The sequence below is a fragment of the Denticeps clupeoides genome, chromosome 4 (assembly GCF_900700375.1).
Source record: "Denticeps clupeoides chromosome 4, fDenClu1.1, whole genome shotgun sequence".
NCBI lineage: Eukaryota > Metazoa > Chordata > Actinopteri > Clupeiformes > Denticipitidae > Denticeps > Denticeps clupeoides.
The window spans coordinates 1,585,291-1,603,462 of record NC_041710.1 but is presented as its reverse complement, the minus strand read 5'-3'; the positions used below and the strand labels follow the sequence as shown (position 1 = coordinate 1,603,462).

Sequence of the window (18,172 nt, the reverse complement as noted above, 5' to 3'; positions counted from 1 at the left end):
TTTCTCTCTGGCTCCTTCACAACCCGCTCGGCCAATCAGAATCGGTCATCAGTAGCTTCAGGCCTGGATCTGAGATGGTCTGTCCCATCATAGGATCCTCGAGCCTGAAGACCAGAAGAGAGTTGGCGGGTGGGGGAGTAGGGTGGGGGGGTCCTGCGTTCCGAGCGGCTGCTCCAAAAATAGCCCGGAGGAACACGAGAGACCGACTGGCCGGGAAAAACAGCAGAGCGGTGTCCACGACAGGAGTGTCCACCACGCTTTTACCACGCCCGGCAACTGCAGGTATGTCGCGCACTCCGACCCCGATCTTCTCCCTGGTCACCGTTATATATCCTAATTACGGAGGAGGTCCTGTAGAACTGATCGGATTGGTCCAGACGTCCTCGCGTGAAGGACCTGCTGTGCTGCGGGTTTGAGGGCTGCCGGTGTCGGTTCCGGTCGCGGCCGTGTGTTATTCTGTCGGGACTGTTCGGTTTCTCCGTAACGGAACCAGCTTTAGTGGAGCTGACGTGAGGAACCATGATGAGACGCGCCGACTCCTCCCTTCCACAGGTCTTCGGTATGAAGCCGAAGCTGCGCTCCCTGACCCAGGCCTTCTGCCCCGGCTCGCCGGACTCTCCGGAGCAGGACGAGAAGCCGGCGGACGGGGTCCAGCAGGACGAGCGAATGTGCATGAGGCGGGAAATCTCCCTGGGCAACGGAATTTGTCTGATTGTGGGCAACATGATTGGCTCTGGAATCTTCGTGTCGCCTAAAGGCGTCCTGATGTACAGCGCCTCCTACGGCCTGTCACTGGTCATCTGGGCTCTGGGGGGCGTGTTCTCTGTGTTCGGGGCGCTGTGCTACGCTGAGCTGGGCACCACCGTCACCAAATCGGGCGCCAGCTACGCCTACATCCTCGAGGCCTTCGGCGGCTTCCTGGCCTTCATCCGCCTGTGGACGTCCATCCTGCTGGTGGAGCCGGCGAGTCAGGCCATCATCTCGCTGACCTTCGCCAACTACCTGGTGGAGTCGCTCTACCCCACCTGCCAGCCGCCGTACGACGCCGTCCGGCTCATCGCTGCCGCCTGCCTGTGTGAGTGGTTCCACGCTTTACATCGGTATTGGTGATCTGGTATTGGTGATATCGGTGATCTGGGTGTGTGTGCGGTTAAGACCCCTGAGAAAAAACATCGTTTGACCACTGCAGCAGAAGTGGAGACTACATTACATTTACAGCATTTACCAGACGTCCTTATCCAGAGCGACTTACAGTCAGTAGTTACAGGGACAGTCCCCCCTGGAGACGCTCAGGGTTAAGTGTCTTGCTCAGGGACATGATGGGAGTAAGTGGCGTTTGAACCTGGGTCTTCTGGTTCATAGGCGAGTGTGTTACCTGCTAGGCTAAAACCACCCTGTGAGACTAATGTTGTGGTATGAAATTAGTTAAATTTGTCTCTGCATTACGTCTCATATGACAGCAGGCAGACCACGCCCTCTCAAAAAGTTTCAATTTGGTTTCCATTCCGGACCGGAGAAATTTCTGGGTGGGGTTTTAATGGGCGGGCTAGAGTTTGACCACGCCCTATCATGGTTATCCTGCCAGGGGTGTTCTGCAAAGCAGTTCCCCCGAGGCGGGACGCTTCCTGATAGCCGATTGGTCCAGAGCAGGCTGCTCCGGGTCTGTAACGGCCGTCCGCGGTCACCATGGTTACATTGGGCAGCTAACACACACACACACACACACACAGTTCCTTTTTCTGGCTTGTTCTCAGACAGGATGTGGCCTGCAGTTTCATTTTGAGTGAGGGGGTGGGGTCTCTGTGGGACGTTCTCAGGTGTGCTGATCTTCATCAACTGCGCCTATGTGAAGTGGGGGACGCTGATCCAGGACCTGTTCACCTACACCAAGATCGCCTCCCTCCTGCTGGTCATCATCATGGGGCTCCTGAAGATCGCCACAGGTAATGTCCAGGCTGTGGGTGTAAGAAGAACCTCACAGAGGACGGGGGTGAAGCAGAGCGTTTGCTGAGCCAGATTGTCCCACTGTAGGTAAGACGCAGAACTTGGAGACGCCATTTGAAGGCTCCGCCCTGGACGCCAGCAGCATCTCCATGGCTCTCTACTCCGCCCTGTTCTCCTACTCTGGCTGGGACACCCTGAACTTTGTGACAGAGGAGATAAAGAATCCAGAGAGGTATTCTCACCCACACCCCCGGTGCCTCGGGTCAAGCAAGTTATCATCAAAACTGCATGACTTGACTCCACCCCCTTTCGCCTTAGGAACCTCCCTCTCGCAATCGCCGTATCCATGCCCATCGTGACCGTTATTTACCTGCTGACCAACGTGGCGTACTACGCGGTGCTGGACATGCCGTCACTGCTGGCCAGCGATGCTGTGGCTGTGGTGAGGACTAAATTAATGTTACACGTTACAGGGCTCTAGATGAACTTCTTGCACTGGTTGGGTGCACCAAATGTGCGACGGTCATTGCATTTAATATCGCAGTTTTACAGATTCCCTTTTTCACATAAACACGCCAAGCATGAAAACAGAGATCTGTACCTGGTCGTACTAATGAAATGCAATAATTAACATACGTCTGACGGGCCACGGTCCAGATATTCCTGTATGTTTGGTGATGCACAAGCTGCAATCAGAGGTGGGCCCGCCCCTCATGATCTCTGATTGGTTTAAAATGCGAAATGGACATAACACGCCTTTGTTGTGTGAACCACACGGATTCGCCAAAACGGGTCATGCTCTATAGCGACCAATGTAAGGTCATGGCCAAAGGTTTGGAGAACAGCACAAGTGCTCCAGAATGTTATGAAGCGTGATCAGGCGAATTGCAAACTTAATCCCCAAAAAAACCCACGTCCACTGCATTCCAGCCACAAAGGACCTGCTGAGATCATTTGAGTGCTTCTCTCATTAACACGAGTGAGATCATTCTGTCATGCTGACTGAGTTTGAATAGCAGACTGGATGCTTTAAAAGGAGGGTGATGCTTGAAATCATTGATCTTCTGTCATTTATCCACCTAAATCAACCATTTATCAGATCGTCAAAAACATTCAAGGAAAGAGGTTCAAGTGTTGTGAACAAGGCTTCAGGGTGAAGAAGATGATTCAGATGCGGGATCGAGGTGCCACCAGTGCAGAGCTTGCTCAGGAATGGCAGCAGGCAGGTGTGAGGGCATCTGCACACACAGTGAGGAGAAGACTTCTGGAGGATGGCCTGGTGACAAGAAGCCACTTCTCTCCAACAAAAACATCAAGGACAGACTGACATTCTGCAGAAGGTACAGGGATTGGACTGCTGAGGACTGGGGGAAACTGGGCCTAAAAACACGGCCATGTATAAAGAACAAAAACATCCTCAGACAGCAACTTCTCCCAACCATCCAAGACCAGTTTGGTGAAGAGCGACGCCTTTTCCAGCAAGATGGAGCACCATAAAGCCAGATTGAGAACTAAGTGTCTCGGGGAACAAAACCTTGAAATTTTGGGTCCACGTTCAGGAAACTCCCTGGACCTTCATCCAACTGAGAACAAGTGGTGGGTGGACAAACAAAAACCCACAAGTTCTGACAAACTCCAAGCACTGATTATGCAGGAACAGGTCACCATCAGTCAGGATTTGGCCCCGAAGTTGATTGACAGCATGTCAGGGTGAATTGCAGAGGTCTTAGGGGAAAAAAGGGCCGACTTATAAAATGCTTGTAATTATACTTCAATACGGCACAGAAACAACCGACAAAAAGATCTAAAAACACAGAAGCAACAAATTGACATGCAGATGGGTGAAGATGACCGTACAGTAAACACATTAGCTGCTCACAGCAAGAACAGTAAGACAGTGGTGCCCTAGCGGTTAAGGAAGTGGCCCCGTAGGTTGCGGGTTCGAATCCCAAACCTGGGGTCCCCTTGATGAAGGTCCCGTCCCCACACGCTGCTCCCCGGGCGCCTGTCATGGTACCCACTGCTCACCAAGGGTGATGGTTAAACACAGAGGACACGTTTCACCGTGTCACCGTGTGCTGGGCTGCAGTGTGGAGATTAAATTATTAGATCGACTCCAGACAGTTGGGCTGAATGGCCTCATCTTACTGTGTGTGTGTTTTCTGCGTCTACAGACGTTTGGGAATGAGGTCCTGGGTCCATTTAGCTGGATTATCCCCATCTCCGTGGCGATGTCGTGTTACGGGGGTCTCAATGCCTCCATCATTGCTGCGTCCAGGTATCTCCGCCTCCGAACGGTGGAATGAGATGCTGTTTTACTTTTCAGAAGTACACTTCTCATAAAATATCATTTAGGACTGTGGTAACAGTACAGAGGGGCGTGGCCACCGCCGTAACGCCTCTTGTTGTGCCAGGTTGTTCTTCGTGGGGGCAAGAGAGGGCCACCTGCCGGACGGTTTGAGCCTGATCCACGCCCAGCGCTACACGCCGGTCCCCGCGCTGCTGTTCAACGTGAGTGCCGCTCCCCGCTGACCTCGGGTCAGTTTCGGCGCACCGTGCGCCCTCTAACCCGTGTCGCGCTCTGGGCGCCCGCAGGGGCTCATGGGACTGATCTTCCTGTGTGTGGAGGACGTGTTTCAGCTCATCAGCTACTTCAGCTTCAGCTACTGGTTCTTCGTGGGTCTGTCTGTGGTGGGACTTATTTACCTGCGCCTGACCCAGCCGGACCGACACCGACCCGTCAAGGTGAGAAGACGTTGTGCAACCCTGTCGAGCTGTGTAACCAGCTGTATAACCAGATGTATGGGGTGGTAGTAGCCTAGCGGGTAACACACTCACCTATGAACCAGAAGACCCAGGTTCAAACCCCTCTTACTACCATCGTGTCCCTGAGCAGGACACTTAACCCTGAGTGTCTCCGGGGGGGACTGTCCATGTAACTATTGACTGTAAGTCGCTCTGGATAAGGGGCGTCTGGTAAAAGCTGTAAATGTAACCGTTTCTGTGTGTGTGTGTGTGTGTGTATGTCCTCCGCAGCTCAGTCTGTTCTTCCCCTTCGTTTACTGCGTCTGCAGTCTGTTCCTGGTCATTGTGCCGCTGTACAGCGACACGCTCAACTCCCTCATCGGCATCGCCATCGCCCTGTCCGCCGTGCCCGTCTACTACCTGTGCATCTACCTGCCGGCAGAGCGGCGGCCCGGCTTCGTCAGGCGCCTCAACGGTACCGTCTCAGGTCACGTGACCGGCTGCTGCATCTCCAGACATTTACTCTCCTGTCTCCCTGTGTGTCTCAGCCCTGTTCACGCGCTACACTCAGATCCTGTGTTTCTGCTGCCTGACGGAGCCGACGGAGCGCAAAGCCAAGTGACAAGAACTCAGGGACGGTTCAGGACATCTTCTGCGCCACTCAGGATTTTCCTCTTCCTCCAGTTCTCATCGTGAACTTTGCACGTGTGCGAGTGTGTGAAGCTCTTGAATGATGTGTGGGTTTCTGATTGGTTGTATGGACTCTTTAAATAAATACGTTTGTGGTTTTATGGTAAATGTATGTTTCCTGCTGGCGTCACACCATCACTGGTCTGTAAGAGAACCCTCAGGGAGCCATCAGAAGTGCTCAGAGATGTTCCTGACTCAACCGACGTTAAAGTTCCATGTTCTGAACTATCATCAGACAGAATCCGCCGCTCCTGACGTCTGCCGGGCTGATATCTCCTGGCACGAGGAGCTGAGTGACGAAGGTTCTCCTCCACTGCGAATCAAGATCCACACCCTGGTTTTACTCCGGTTGAGAGCCGTGACACAGATGACACAGAGTTGCTCAGCAGTTACTCACAGCAGCCATCGCCCTGGAGGTTCTTCAGCCTCCCACCTTCCATGTGGATCTGGGAACGTTTAACACCAGTCCACCGTAAAAAGTCCCCGCCTAGGCCGTCTGTTTCAGTGGCGAGATTTTTTTCATATCACTGAGGCCGTGATGAGGGTCAGTACAACAGGTCAAGGGTCACCGCAACCTGTCTGCTGCACTTCCTGTATGATGACTCATGTTCTCTGTCTAAATTTAGAACCAGGGTCATGTTCGCTTGTTGATGGGCAGCTGAACCATCTGGAATCCGTGTTTAAATATAGATTTTGACTCGAGGAACAAATCTTTGTGCCAACAGCACCCAGATGGTTCTAGTGAAGCGTGATTGGTTTCTTCAGTCTCATTCCAGTGGTTTACGCACTACATTTACACTCTGAACGAAAGGTCTGATTGTTCTGTGCAAATGTTTAATGCTACGTATTGTGTTCATGAGTAAATGACACACACACAGAAAGAAAACAACAGAAAAACAGTAAAGTTGAGGCTGAGGTGACCCCTGTGTGACCTCTAAGGGCTTTTGGCCTGGCTGCTTCTGCTGCTTCTGCTGCTGCTGCTGCTGCTGGGGGGGTGCATGACCCGAGGAGGGGAGGTCACAGATAGGCCCATTCCCAGATCCACGGTCCTAGGCAGAGAATAACTGGCTGTTCAGGAAGCTGTCCACTTTCTCTGACACACAGACAGACAGACACACAGAACTAACGATGTTCCATGTTCAACTTGTATCATTTATAGGGCTGCAACAACGAATCGATTGAATCGATAAAAATCGATTACTAAAAGAGTTGGCAAAGAATTTCCTAATCGATTCGTTATTTGAGCGCGGAGCGGAGTGAACACACTCGGTCTCTCTCGCGCACAGATACTAGCAGAGTTTGGCGCCTCATAGACAGCGCGGAGCAAAAATAAAAAACCGAGCGGAGGTAGAGAACAGATACATGGCGGAGGCAGAGAAATCTGCACGAAAATATGCAAAAGCAACATGGCACGGGAGCACCACGGCAATGATCCTGCACCTGAAACGCGTGTTTCATGAGGAGGAGGAAGGGAGTTCAGCAGCAGGGTAAAAGTCACTACAGAATCCTACTTTAGTTCCGCTGTGAAGTGAGGAACGTAATGTCCCTGGTGCTGGTGTTTACTCGTTATCCAGCTTGACAGGCATGACAAGTTAGCGTTAGCGCGTTAATAACAGTAGTAAAGCAGGGGTGCTATAGTTACTTTGCATTAAAAGACTAAAGACATGTTTTTATTCACTAGCCTTTTTTGGACCATTCATTTTTCTGTTGTCATGTATAGCTACACTGCAAAAAAAGCTTTTCTTACCTAGTAATTTTGTCTCGTTTCCAGTCCAAATATCTAAAAAAATCTTAAATCAAGATTATGAGAAAATTAAGTGATGCTTAAAACTTCTGTTTGAGATTATTTCTTACCCCATTGGCACATAATTTTGCTTGTTTTAAGCAATCACTTAATTCTGAGATGTTTTTTCAGAAAACAAGACAATTTCTTATGCTATTTTATGTGTCTAGTAAATGCATCTTGATTTAAGATTTTTTAGATATTTGGACTGAAAACAGGAAAAGTTTAGAAAAGCATTTTTTGCAGTGGATATTCTGTGCTTTGTCCCATATAGGTTATTATTGATAAATATATTTGTGTGTTGTACTTTTTAATTTAATTTTAAAGTTATTTTATAGCACTTGGTCATCTTAAGATGTGTTTAAATGTGGTGTATAAATGAACCTTGCACTTACTACATTGATGGTAATAATTTAATGAATAAGCTTCAAGTGAGCTTGAGAGAGAGATAGTGTGTGTGTGTGAGAGTTTGTGAGTGTGTGCGTCTGCGAGTGCGAGTACTGCAGTGTAGTGTAGAGAACAAGTTCTGACATTCAAAAAAATCCTGTTAATTTTCTGATTTGTATTGTTCTTTTTTTTTTTATAAATGATTTATCGTTCTGGCAGCTCAGGTGGAACTTTATTTAAAAAAAAAAAAAAAAAGTCTATATTTGGCAGATGTAAAGCATACATGTGTATGTTTTTTGTGTTAGTCCATTTTTATTTTATTTTATAAATATTTTAACACCTCAAGGAGCAACATGTTTGTGCACTTTCTAATGATTTTGGTTCTGTTTTTGAATAAAGGATTGGAAATGAATGCTTTTCTGTTTTTTATCCGATTCTACGATTAATAAAAAAAGAATCGACAGATTAATCGATTATTAAAATAATCGTTAGTTGCAGCCCTAATCATTTATAACTGTGATAAAATCATACTGAGCACACAGGTGGATATTGCCTGTATATGGGTTACATGTTTGGTGTTGGCCTGTTAGTTTGGCTGTAGTGGTGTGATGTTAAATCCATGATGTTTTATTCGGCTGTAGGTGGGCGGGACGTTTGGTGTCGGAGTGTTTAGTCGGGTGTATAGGCGGGACGTTTGGGGTCGGGGTGTTTAGTCGGGTGTATAGGCGGGACGTTTGGTGTCGGAGTGTTTAGTCGGGTGTATAGGCGGGACGTTTGGGGTCGGAGTGTTTAGTCGGGTGTATAGGCGGGACGTTTGGGGTCGGGGTGTTTAGTCGGGTGTCTGGGCAGGACATTTGGGGTCAGAGTGTTTAGTCGGGTGTATAGGCGGGACGTTTGGGGTCGGAGTGTTTAGTCGGGTGTATAGGCGGAACGTTTGGGGTCGGGGTGTTTAGTCGGGTGTCTGGGCGGGACGTTTGGTGTCGGAGTGTTTAGTCGGGTGTATAGGCGGGACGTTTGGGGTCGGAGTGTTTAGTCGGGTGTCTGGGCGGGACGTTTGGTGTCGGAGTGTTTAGTCGGGTGTATAGGCGGGACATTTGGGGTCAGAGTGTTTAGTCGGCTGTAGGTGGACCGGACGCTCGGTGTTGGACTGTTTGGTCGGGTGTATAGGCGGGACATTCGGTGTTGGAGTGTTTAGTCGGGTGTATAGGTGGGACGTTTGGGGTCAGAGTGTTTAGTCGGGTGTATAGGCGGGACGTTTGGGGTCGGGGTGTTTAGTCGAGTGTATAGGCAGAACGTTTGGGGTCGGGGTGTTTAGTCGGGTGTATAGGCGGGACGTTTGGGGTCGGAGTGTTTAGTCGGGTGTATAGGCGGGACGTTTGGGGTCGGGGTGTTTAGTCGGGTGTATAGGCGGGACGTTTGGGGTCGGAGTGTTTAGTCGGGTGTATAGGCGGGACGTTTGGGGTCGGGGTGTTTAGTCGGGTGTCTGGGCAGGACATTTGGGGTCAGAGTGTTTAGTCGGGTGTATAGGCGGGACGTTTGGGGTCGGAGTGTTTAGTCGGGTGTATAGGCGGAACGTTTGGGGTCGGGGTGTTTAGTCGGGTGTATAGGCGGAACGTTTGGGGTCAGAGTGTTTAGTCGGGTGTATAGGCGGGACGTTTGGGGTCGGAGTGTTTAGTCGGGTGTATAGGCGGGACGTTTGGGGTCGGGGTGTTTAGTCGGGTGTATAGGCGGGACGTTTGGGGTCGGGGTGTTTAGTCGGGTGTCTGGGCAGGACATTTGGGGTCAGAGTGTTTAGTCGGGTGTATAGGCGGGACGTTTGGGGTCGGAGTGTTTAGTCGGGTGTATAGGCGGGACGTTTGGGGTCGGAGTGTTTAGTCGGGTGTATAGGCGGGACATTTGGGGTCAGAGTGTTTAGTCGGCTGTAGGTGGACCGGACGCTCGGTGTTGGAGTGTTTAGTCGGGTGTATAGGTGGGACGTTTGGGGTCAGAGTGTTTAGTCGGGTGTATAGGCGGGACGTTTGGGGTCAGAGTGTTTAGTCGGGTGTATAGGCGGGACGTTTGGGGTCAGAGTGTTTAGTCGGGTGTATAGGCGGAACGTTTGGGGTCGGGGTGTTTAGTCGGGTGTATAGGCGGGACGTTTGGGGTCGGGGTGTTTAGTCGGGTGTATAGGCGGGACGTTTGGGGTCGGGGTGTTTAGTCGGGTGTATAGGCGGGACGTTTGGGGTCGGGGTGTTTAGTCGGGTGTATAGGCGGGACGTTTGGGGTCGGGGTGTTTAGTCAGGTGTATAGGCGGGACGTTTGGGGTCGGGGTGTTTAGTCGGGTGTATAGGCGGGACGTTTGGGGTCGGGGTGTTTAGTCGGGTGTATAGGCGGGACGTTTGGGGTCGGGGTGTTTAGTCGGCTGTAGGTGGGCGGGACATTCGGTGTTTGAGTGTTTAGTCGGCTGTAGGTGTGTGGGGTGATGTGTTACCTGGGAGAAACTGAGCTCCGAGCAGAACTGGCCTTGGAAGTCCGTCGGCTACTTAAAGTGGATCCTGGAGTTGGCAGAGGCAGGTTGGCCTGGGAGTTACAACCACAACACACATACAGTACATGTACAGGCATGCGTGTCAATGCAGATGTTTGAACTCATCAGGTGGTTTAATGACCTTCAGAACACAAGTCAAGTTGGTCACAACTGCGGTGTCAAGTGTTTTCTGAAATGTCTGTCCTCTAACCTTTATTATGTAAAAGAAATGAGGAGACACAACATAAATGCTGGTCATGTTGCGATAATGTCTCATTTTTGTTGACAAGACATTATTTCCTTGAACACACTTCCTTCACAATGAAGTGGAAAAGAAAACAACGTGTGTCAAAAAACACAAGGAGAATCGATTATACAATTAACTTCAGCACCCCTAGATGTGACTAAGACTAATAAAGACTAAAATGAAAGCTTGTTGCAAAGACTAGACAGGTCGCCAAGAACATCTATAGTCAGGGGTCTACCAGAGAAGATTGTAAATTTAATACTTGCATCCAAGATCCATTCAAATGACACATCTTTTCCTCCATACATATACCTTGCCATCTTTTTGAAGAAAAAATCTGCTAGTCATTCACCACCATGACCATTCATCATTAATTATAATTTTTAACAAATTCCCCTTCAGTCCCTCAGTTATTTCCAATTCTAGATCAGTTTCTCTCCTACTTTATTTTCTCTAAAATCCTAGAATGTCAGATCTACATCTGAAACTTGACCTGCTATTCATTCCTGCTGATTTCTCTTCACAACAGGGTCTCAAAATCTCCCTGGAAAAATTGTCCAATCTTGGGGTAACCATGGACAATTCCCTGTCCTAGTCATCTCACATTTCCAATCTCTCCCGCTCCTGTCAACGCGATTTGTCCATTTTTATAAAACACAGGCTACTCAGATACTTGTCCAATCTCTGGTCATCTCCAAACTGGATCTTCTGTAACTCACTCCTGGCTGGTCTTCCTCTTAGAACTACTCGAGCTCTCCAGCTGATCCAGAACGCGGCAGCACAACTTGATTCCAACCTTCCCAAATTCTCCCACACTGCTCCACTGCTGCGTTCCCTCCGCTGGCTTCCTGTATCTGCTCCCCGCATCAGATTAAAAAATAAAAAATTCCACCAAACGTAAGACTGATGGCTGTACCTGAGCAAAGTACACCTGCAGAGTGTTTGTGAGCACAGGGTTCTGCTCCATGGCTTCCAGCAGCTTGCTGTTGATGGTCCTGTGAATTTCCTTCAGCTCCCACAGCTGGAGGTCACGCTCCTGAAACATTTCCTGTTTGGTTTCCTTGGTGATTTTGGAGGACTGCAGTGAGATTAAAATGGGAGTTTGAAAAGGATAACTATGTGAATGTATACGAAATAATACAAATAAAGCAGATGAAAAGCACATGGGACATATGGTTTTCCTGAGTGTGGAACTATCTGGAATGAGCGCCCCGTGGTGGAGAGCCCCACGTCATGCTGGGGTTGAGGTGTCCTGGCGAACCTGCGTTTTCACCCTCTGCAGCTTCTCTCTCTGGGTGAAGAGCTCTTTGTTGATGGCGAGGACGGATGACTGCATGGTCTCCTCCCGGCCCCTCAGCTCCACCTCATCCAACTCCAAGACACTGAGGGTGGAAGTCATTCCCTGGGTGGAGAAAATGACCATGATATACCCACAACTCCCCTTGCACTAATGACATGTGGCAGTAAAAGTTATTTGATTTGCCAGAAGTTTTGTTTTCCTGTGACATTACCTGAACGTCGTCCTGCAGATCTCGCAAATGTCTCCTCTTGAGCCTCACCTTCTCCTCCATGACCTCCTTTTGCTTCTCTAGCCAGAGCATCTGCTGAAACTCCTCACCTGCACACCCAAACATAGATTATAATCCCTCGCACACACCTCCACCTCCGGCCATTACCCAGGATCCCCTGTGGGTGTGACCACGTTCAGATGTTGGAGACGTACTCGACTCGGTGACCTGGCTGAAGGACTGGCGGTACGAGGTGTTCCGGCTGTTGACCACATGCAGCGTGTTCTCCAGAGCTCGCATCTCCAACTCAGCCTTCCGCATTTTACGCTCCAGTTCGTCTCCATTCTGCTGGAGCTCCTCTTTCTCCTGAGCTGCCTGACGGGAGGAACGTTGATGCATTAGACTCATCAATGAAGGATCGCTGTTGGAAACAGTTGACCTCTGACCTTAATAACATAGTAGGCCTGGGACCTTTCCTCCTCCAAATCAGGGCCTGTCAGGATGAGGGACTCGTATCGCTTCCCCATTTTGTCTACTTTAGCCATGCGCTCCTGAACTTCAGCTCTGAGGGCAACAGGCAGTGTTAATCAGATGTATTTCTTGAAGGTCCACTGAGATGGTTTAACATTAATACGAGTTCCCTGAGCCTGTCTATGGTCCTGCAGTGGCCAGAAATGGCAATAGGTGTAAAGAGCGTTTGGTCATTCTGCTTCACCGTTCAGAGAGCGGCAGCTCAGACGGTCGGATCTGGAATTTGTCCCCTTATGACATCATAAGGGGAAAGGTTACCTCCCGTTTCTCATGCTTCCCGCCCCTCCCCTAAAACATGATCCCCACCGACCGTCATGGCTTCCAAACGTGTGAAGCATTGCAGTGGTGCATGGCTGAGAGGTCAGATGACCTTTGACTCTACACACACACTAATATCAAAGCTCCCCTCTCAAATACACTAAAATCTGGAATTCATCTTCCTTCCAATGACATCTTCACTTCTACATCTAACATCTAGCATTTCATTCTCCACCCTCAGAAGTCCTGGAGTATTCACTATTCTGTCTATTTATTTTATTCTTGGGTTTTTATTCCATCAGTACACTAAATGTCCAGTTGAATGGAATTCGGTGTTAACGTCATCTGTATGAAGCTGCTGATGAACCTGAGGACCTGTTGAAGGCCTCGCTGTCTCACCTGAGAGCCTGGCACTCCTGCTCGGTTATTTTGCTCTGCTTGGTCAGCAGGTCACAGTGAAGCCGCACCTCCACGTGCTTCTCCTTCATCTTGGTCTGTAGCTGCAGCCTCTGCGTCTCCAGGGATAAAACCCCATCGGCTCTGGCGTACAGCAGGTCTCTCAGATGCTGAACTTCAAGCTTCAGGAGTCTGCCGTCCACCATGGTGTCCTACAAGTGATTAACGAGGCGAACTCCTTTAATACAATTGAGCGGCATCGGGTCTTTATTAACGAATCTGCCTGTTCCTACCTGGTTCCTCTGCCTCATCGTCTTCAGCTCTTTCTGCGAGGCGTCAATGTACAGGTTCAGCTCCTTGCTCTTGGTGGTCAGATCCTGCTTCTGTGCTCCGGTTCTCTCCATCTTCCTCATGACATGGCGAACACCATCCTGAGGACCAACGGGGGGGAGGATCAACATCCTTCATCCCTTCATCCCTTCACATCTTACATGATATATCCTGAACAAACGTTTATTATTAGAACGTCTAATCATCTCCAAACAAGTAATGTGGAACATTTCACCTCAAAATGCTGGATTTATCACCCAAAATGTGAGTATTTTACATCTGATTTTACACCGGGCGGTGGTGGCCTAGCGGTTAAGGAAGCGGCCCCGTAATCAGAAGGTTGCCGGTTCGAATCCCGGGCTGTCACTGAGGTGCCACTGAGCAAAGCACCGTCCCCACACACTGCTCCCCGGGCGCCTGTCATGGCTGCCCACTGCTCACTCAGGTTAAATGCAGAGGACAAATTTACTTTCCTTTACTATCTGATGATAAAACAGCAGTAGAACCGGCTTCGCTGTTGATGCCGCACTCAGCAGTGACGTTCCGTGTCCTGTTTACTGTAAATAACACACACGGGACTACAGGAGGACGGTGGGTGGCGTGACCTGCAGCTTCCGGAGCAGACTGTGGTTTGATGACAGCGTCCTCCTCTTGTCGTCCACCGCGCTGCTCAGCTCGGACACCCTGGTCTCCAGGACCTTCTTCTCCCCCGCGTTGGTCTCGCCCTGCAGGCGGGACCGTTTCCTCTCCAGCAGCTGGATCTGGAAGTCCTGGACGGGCGGAGCGCGGTTACAGGCGTCAGGCTCGCGTCTCTGACCACTGCAGGGGCGGGCGGGCGTGTGTGCGTGTGTGTGTGTGTGTGTGTCCCTGCCTGGTTGTAGATGATCTCCTCCTGCTTCAGGGCTTTGAGGTCCAGCGCGCGGAGGCGGCTGGTGAGGTTGGTCAGAACCACGCGGCTGGCGGACAGCTGACCGCTCATGTCCTTCTCTTGCTGGCGCAGAACTTGCAGCTGCTGGGTCTTGCGGAACAGCGCCTCCCGCTGGCGCTGCAGCGCAACGTCCAGATCCTGACGAACACCCCGGTCAGAGGCAAGGAGAGCATGACACCAACACACCATCACACACGTATAATCTCTACTCCACGGCTATGGAGACGTCTCACTTTGACCCTCCGCTCCTTGTCCATCAGCAGCAGCTCCATCTGCTGGGCACGTTCCTCCTTGCTCACGCCCGTCTGCATCAGGGCCTCGAGTTTCCCCTCCAGCGCTGCGTTCTGCACCCGCACCTCCTCCACTCTGAGGAGAGACAGAGCGTCATAAGATGTTCTACACATGAGCCCTGGGAACCTTCAAATCAGTCAGGTTCCTTCAAAGGAAGCTTCATCTGCGGATGTAAAAACCCCACATTCAGGTCAGATCTCTGTCTGACAGTGGACCTTCTCCAGCCGAGAACCACTGAAGCTGTTGTAGATGACGAACCTCTGTAGATAATTATTCTTATAGTGGAATAATAATGCTTCCTGATGGCACCTCACACTTAAACAGCAAGGAGAACTGGAGATGTTAGAAATCATATATTCATCAAGCTTGAGCTGGATAGAAGTGAAAATGGAAGTGGGTCTTACTTGGTGCTCTTGTCCTGCGCGTCCTTCTTCATGCTGGACATCTGGGACCGGGCGGCGTCCACGTCAAGAGCTGCGCGGCCCACCACGCCCTTCAGGCTCTCCAGCTGAACACAAGCAAACAGCCGGTTGCCTCCAGCTGCCCAGCGCAGTGGTGACGGAGCGGCTTTAAGTGACGCGCAGTGCGTGGTGGCATCACCTCGTCCTGGAGTCGACCGCGGTTCCTCTCCTGCGCCTGGAGCTGCTGCCGGAGGCGGGAGCTCAGCCGCTCCGCCTTCGTGATCTTGGTCTCAAACTCCTTGTTGTTCTGCACCTCGCTCTCCAGGAAGTCCTTCTTCTCGTTGATGTGGTCCGTTTTCTCTCTCTTCTCCTGATTCACCTGGGCAAGCAGCTGCAATAGAAGACCAGAGGAAGTGACGAGAACCTCCACGCTGCTGCTGATGTCTCATGGTGTGGAGACGAGACCTGTGTGCACTGTTCGATCTCCTGATCGCGTTTCCTCATCTCCAGGACGGGACTCTCCCACTGCGAGATCAGATCCTGCCTCTCCATGCGTGCCTGACGCATGTTCTCCACCGTCTTATCTAAAGCAACCTGTTCCAAGAGGACCATTCAGCTGGAGCAGAACAACGTTAAAGCCGGCACGTTCCATATTGTCATTACGTCTCCTGATCACCTGAGCAGCCATGGTTTCAGTGAGATGGTTATCTAGGACCTTCTTCTTCTGGCTGCACTGCAGACTCTTCTTCTCCACGGCCAGAGTCAGATCCTGTAGGAGAGACAACGTTCCATGTCTTCGCACTCTGCGCAGCTGCGTTTCATCCTGCAGGTGCTGCTCACCCGAATCCTGCTCTCCTCCTGCTGGGCGTACTTGATGATCGCCATGGTGTCCTCGTCTCTGCGCGCCGACTCGTCCAGCCAGGCGTCCAACGTCTGCTGATCCCATTTCATCTGGCATTTCAGCGTGTCCAGCTTTTGTGCGGATTTAAAGGTCTGGTCCTGACCATCACAAAACACCCAAATTTAAAAACGGAATTTGTCGGAATACAGGTACAGATATTCCATAATTTAATCTGAAACGGTTTGTCTAATCTGGGATCTCTTGTGTGGGTGAATGTAGAACCTCTTGACTGGTCTTCTTCTCCATCAGGGCCTGTAGCTCCTTCTTCATCTGCACCACACCCTGATGAAGCCGCCCCCTCTCCCTCTCGTCCAGGGCAGTACAGTGCGTCTCAGAGTCCGTCTGCTTCTCCCGGGCTTTGTCGAGCACCTGAGTGCGCGCGCACACACACACACACACACACACACACACACACACCGACACACACACAGGTCAGTTCTGTTCACTGATGAAGATGATTGTATGTCTACTGAAGTAGCACTGTGTGTCGGTGTGTGTGTGTGTGTCGGTGTGTGTATAGCTGTGTATGTGTGTGTCGGTGTGTGCGTGTGTATACCTGTGTTGTGTGTTGGTGTGTGTATAACTGTGTGTATACCGGTGTGTGTGTGTGTGTGTGTGTGTGTGTGTGTGTGTCGGTGTGTGTGTGTATACCTGTGTTGTGTGTATAACTGTGTGTGTCAGTGTGTGTGTATACCGGTGTCTGTGTGTGTGTCGGTGTGTGTATACCTGTGTGTGTGTATAACTGTGTGTATACCGGTGTGTGTGTGTCGTTGTGTGTGTGTGTATACCTGTGTGTGTGTGTCGGTGTGTGTATACCTGTGTGTGTGTATACCTGTGTGTGTGTGTGTCGGTGTGTGTATACCTGTGTGTGTGTGTCGGTGTGTGTATACCTGTGTGTGTGTGTATAACTGTGTGTATACCTGTGTGGGTGTGTGTGTGTATACCTGTGTGTGTGTGTGTGTCGGTGTGTGTATAACTGTGTGTATACCGGTGTGTGTGTGTGTGTCGGTGTGTGTGTATACCTGTGTTGTGTGTCGGTGTGTGTGTGGGTATATACCTGTGTGTGTGGGTATATACCTGTGTGTGTGTATAACTGTGTGTATACCGGTGTGTGTGTGTCGTTGTGTGTGTGTGTCGGTGTGTGTATACCTGTGTTGTGTGTCGGTGTGTGTCGGTGTGTGTATACCTGTGTGTGTGTATAACTGTGTGTATACCGGTGTGTGTGTGTATACCTGTGTGTGTTGTGTGTCGGTGTGTGGGTATATACCTGTGTGTGTGTATAACTGTGTGTATACCGGTGTGTGTGTGTCGTTGTGTGTCGGTGTGTGTATACCTGTGTGTGTGTATAACTGTGTGTATACCGGTGTGTGTGTGTATACCTGTGTGTGTTGTGAGTCGGTGTGTGTGTGTATACCTGTGTTGTGTGTCGGTGTGTGTCGGTGTGTGTATACCTGTGTGTGTGTATAACTGTGTGCATACCGGTGTGTGTGTGTATACCTGTGTGTGTTGTGTGTCGGTGTGTGTGTGTATACCTGTGCGTGTGTCACCTCCTGTCGCACGTTCCTCAGGTGCTCGGTGAGCGCGTGCACGCGCTCTGAGTATCCCGCCACTCTGTTGTCCTTTCGGGATTTTTCCCGCTGTTTTCTCGTGATCTGTTCAACGTTTAACACATATTAACATGAAACAACAACGTGCAAAAAAATGGAATGAAGATGTTTGTCACGAACTCACTTCATCTTCCAGTAGTTTATTTTCCGAGTTGGCCACGGGGATGGCGAAGCCGGCGTCCCAGGACAGCTCGGATAAACCCGCGACGGACATTTTTCGCGCGTCGAAATTATACTGAAAAGCGCTGCGAAGCGAACGTACTAACCGCAGTGTTTCCACACGCGTCACTAGGCAACCGCGTCAGGGGGCGGCAACGCGTCCTTGCAGCCAACCAATAAGAATCAAGCAAGGGCCACGTACAGCCAATGAGCGTCGACGAAAATTTACGTACGACCAATCAGTGTCGAGTGAAGAGTCAGCTGCTCACGAACGAGCGATAATGGTCGGCGTGCAACCAGTAACTACAAATTATTAAAAACGACTGCATTCCATTATTTACATGATGTAGGTAAAAGCTCCTTTATGCCCAGAGAGAATATGGTTCAGGGTGTTAGTAGGCTAGCGGGTAACACACTCGCCTATGAACCAGAAGACCCGGGTTCAATTCCCACTTACTACCATCTTGTTCCCGAGCAAGACTCTTAACCCTGAGTGACTGTCCCTGTAACTACTGACTGTAAGTCGCTCTGGATACGGCTGTCTGGTAAATAATGTAAAT

The 18,172-nt window shown here is 50.3% G+C and overlaps 2 protein-coding genes across 4 annotated transcripts; one reads left to right on the top strand and one right to left on the bottom strand.

Moving 5' to 3' along the window:
* The first annotated feature begins 153 nt into the window (after positions 1-153).
* On the top strand, positions 154-6,217 carry LOC114788512 (Y+L amino acid transporter 2). Of its 2 annotated transcripts, none has more exons than XM_028977164.1 (10): positions 154-282; positions 553-1,075; positions 1,818-1,943; positions 2,032-2,176; positions 2,263-2,386; positions 4,119-4,222; positions 4,359-4,455; positions 4,540-4,689; positions 4,981-5,164; positions 5,238-6,217. In XM_028977164.1, exons 2-10 carry the CDS (start codon positions 562-564, stop codon positions 5,309-5,311), a joined length of 1,518 nt encoding a protein of 505 aa, XP_028832997.1. In that variant the 5' UTR covers positions 154-282; positions 553-561; the 3' UTR covers positions 5,312-6,217. The 2 variants fall into 2 exon arrangements, with proteins under 2 accessions (XP_028832997.1, XP_028832996.1); XM_028977163.1 differs by having other exon boundaries at positions 5,019-5,164; positions 5,238-5,487.
* ccdc39 (coiled-coil domain 39 molecular ruler complex subunit) lies at positions 6,196-17,753 on the bottom strand. 2 transcript variants are annotated; one of them, XM_028977162.1, is made up of 20 exons: positions 17,578-17,753; positions 17,379-17,498; positions 16,069-16,215; positions 15,786-15,944; positions 15,622-15,714; positions 15,411-15,539; positions 15,145-15,336; positions 14,949-15,052; positions 14,487-14,619; positions 14,197-14,391; positions 13,931-14,095; positions 13,289-13,426; positions 12,999-13,207; positions 12,257-12,374; positions 12,026-12,185; positions 11,814-11,920; positions 11,564-11,704; positions 11,219-11,380; positions 10,020-10,108; positions 6,196-6,428 (listed from the first exon to the last, which is right to left on the bottom strand). In XM_028977162.1, the coding sequence occupies exons 1-20, from the start codon at positions 17,665-17,667 to the stop codon at positions 6,314-6,316; spliced, it is 2,766 nt and encodes a 921-aa protein (XP_028832995.1). In that variant the 5' UTR covers positions 17,668-17,753; the 3' UTR covers positions 6,196-6,313. The 2 variants fall into 2 exon arrangements, 1 of the variants encoding a protein (XP_028832995.1); XR_003749549.1 differs by having other exon boundaries at positions 6,371-6,428; positions 10,020-10,083; positions 17,578-17,667.
* Positions 17,754-18,172: the final 419 nt, after the last annotated feature.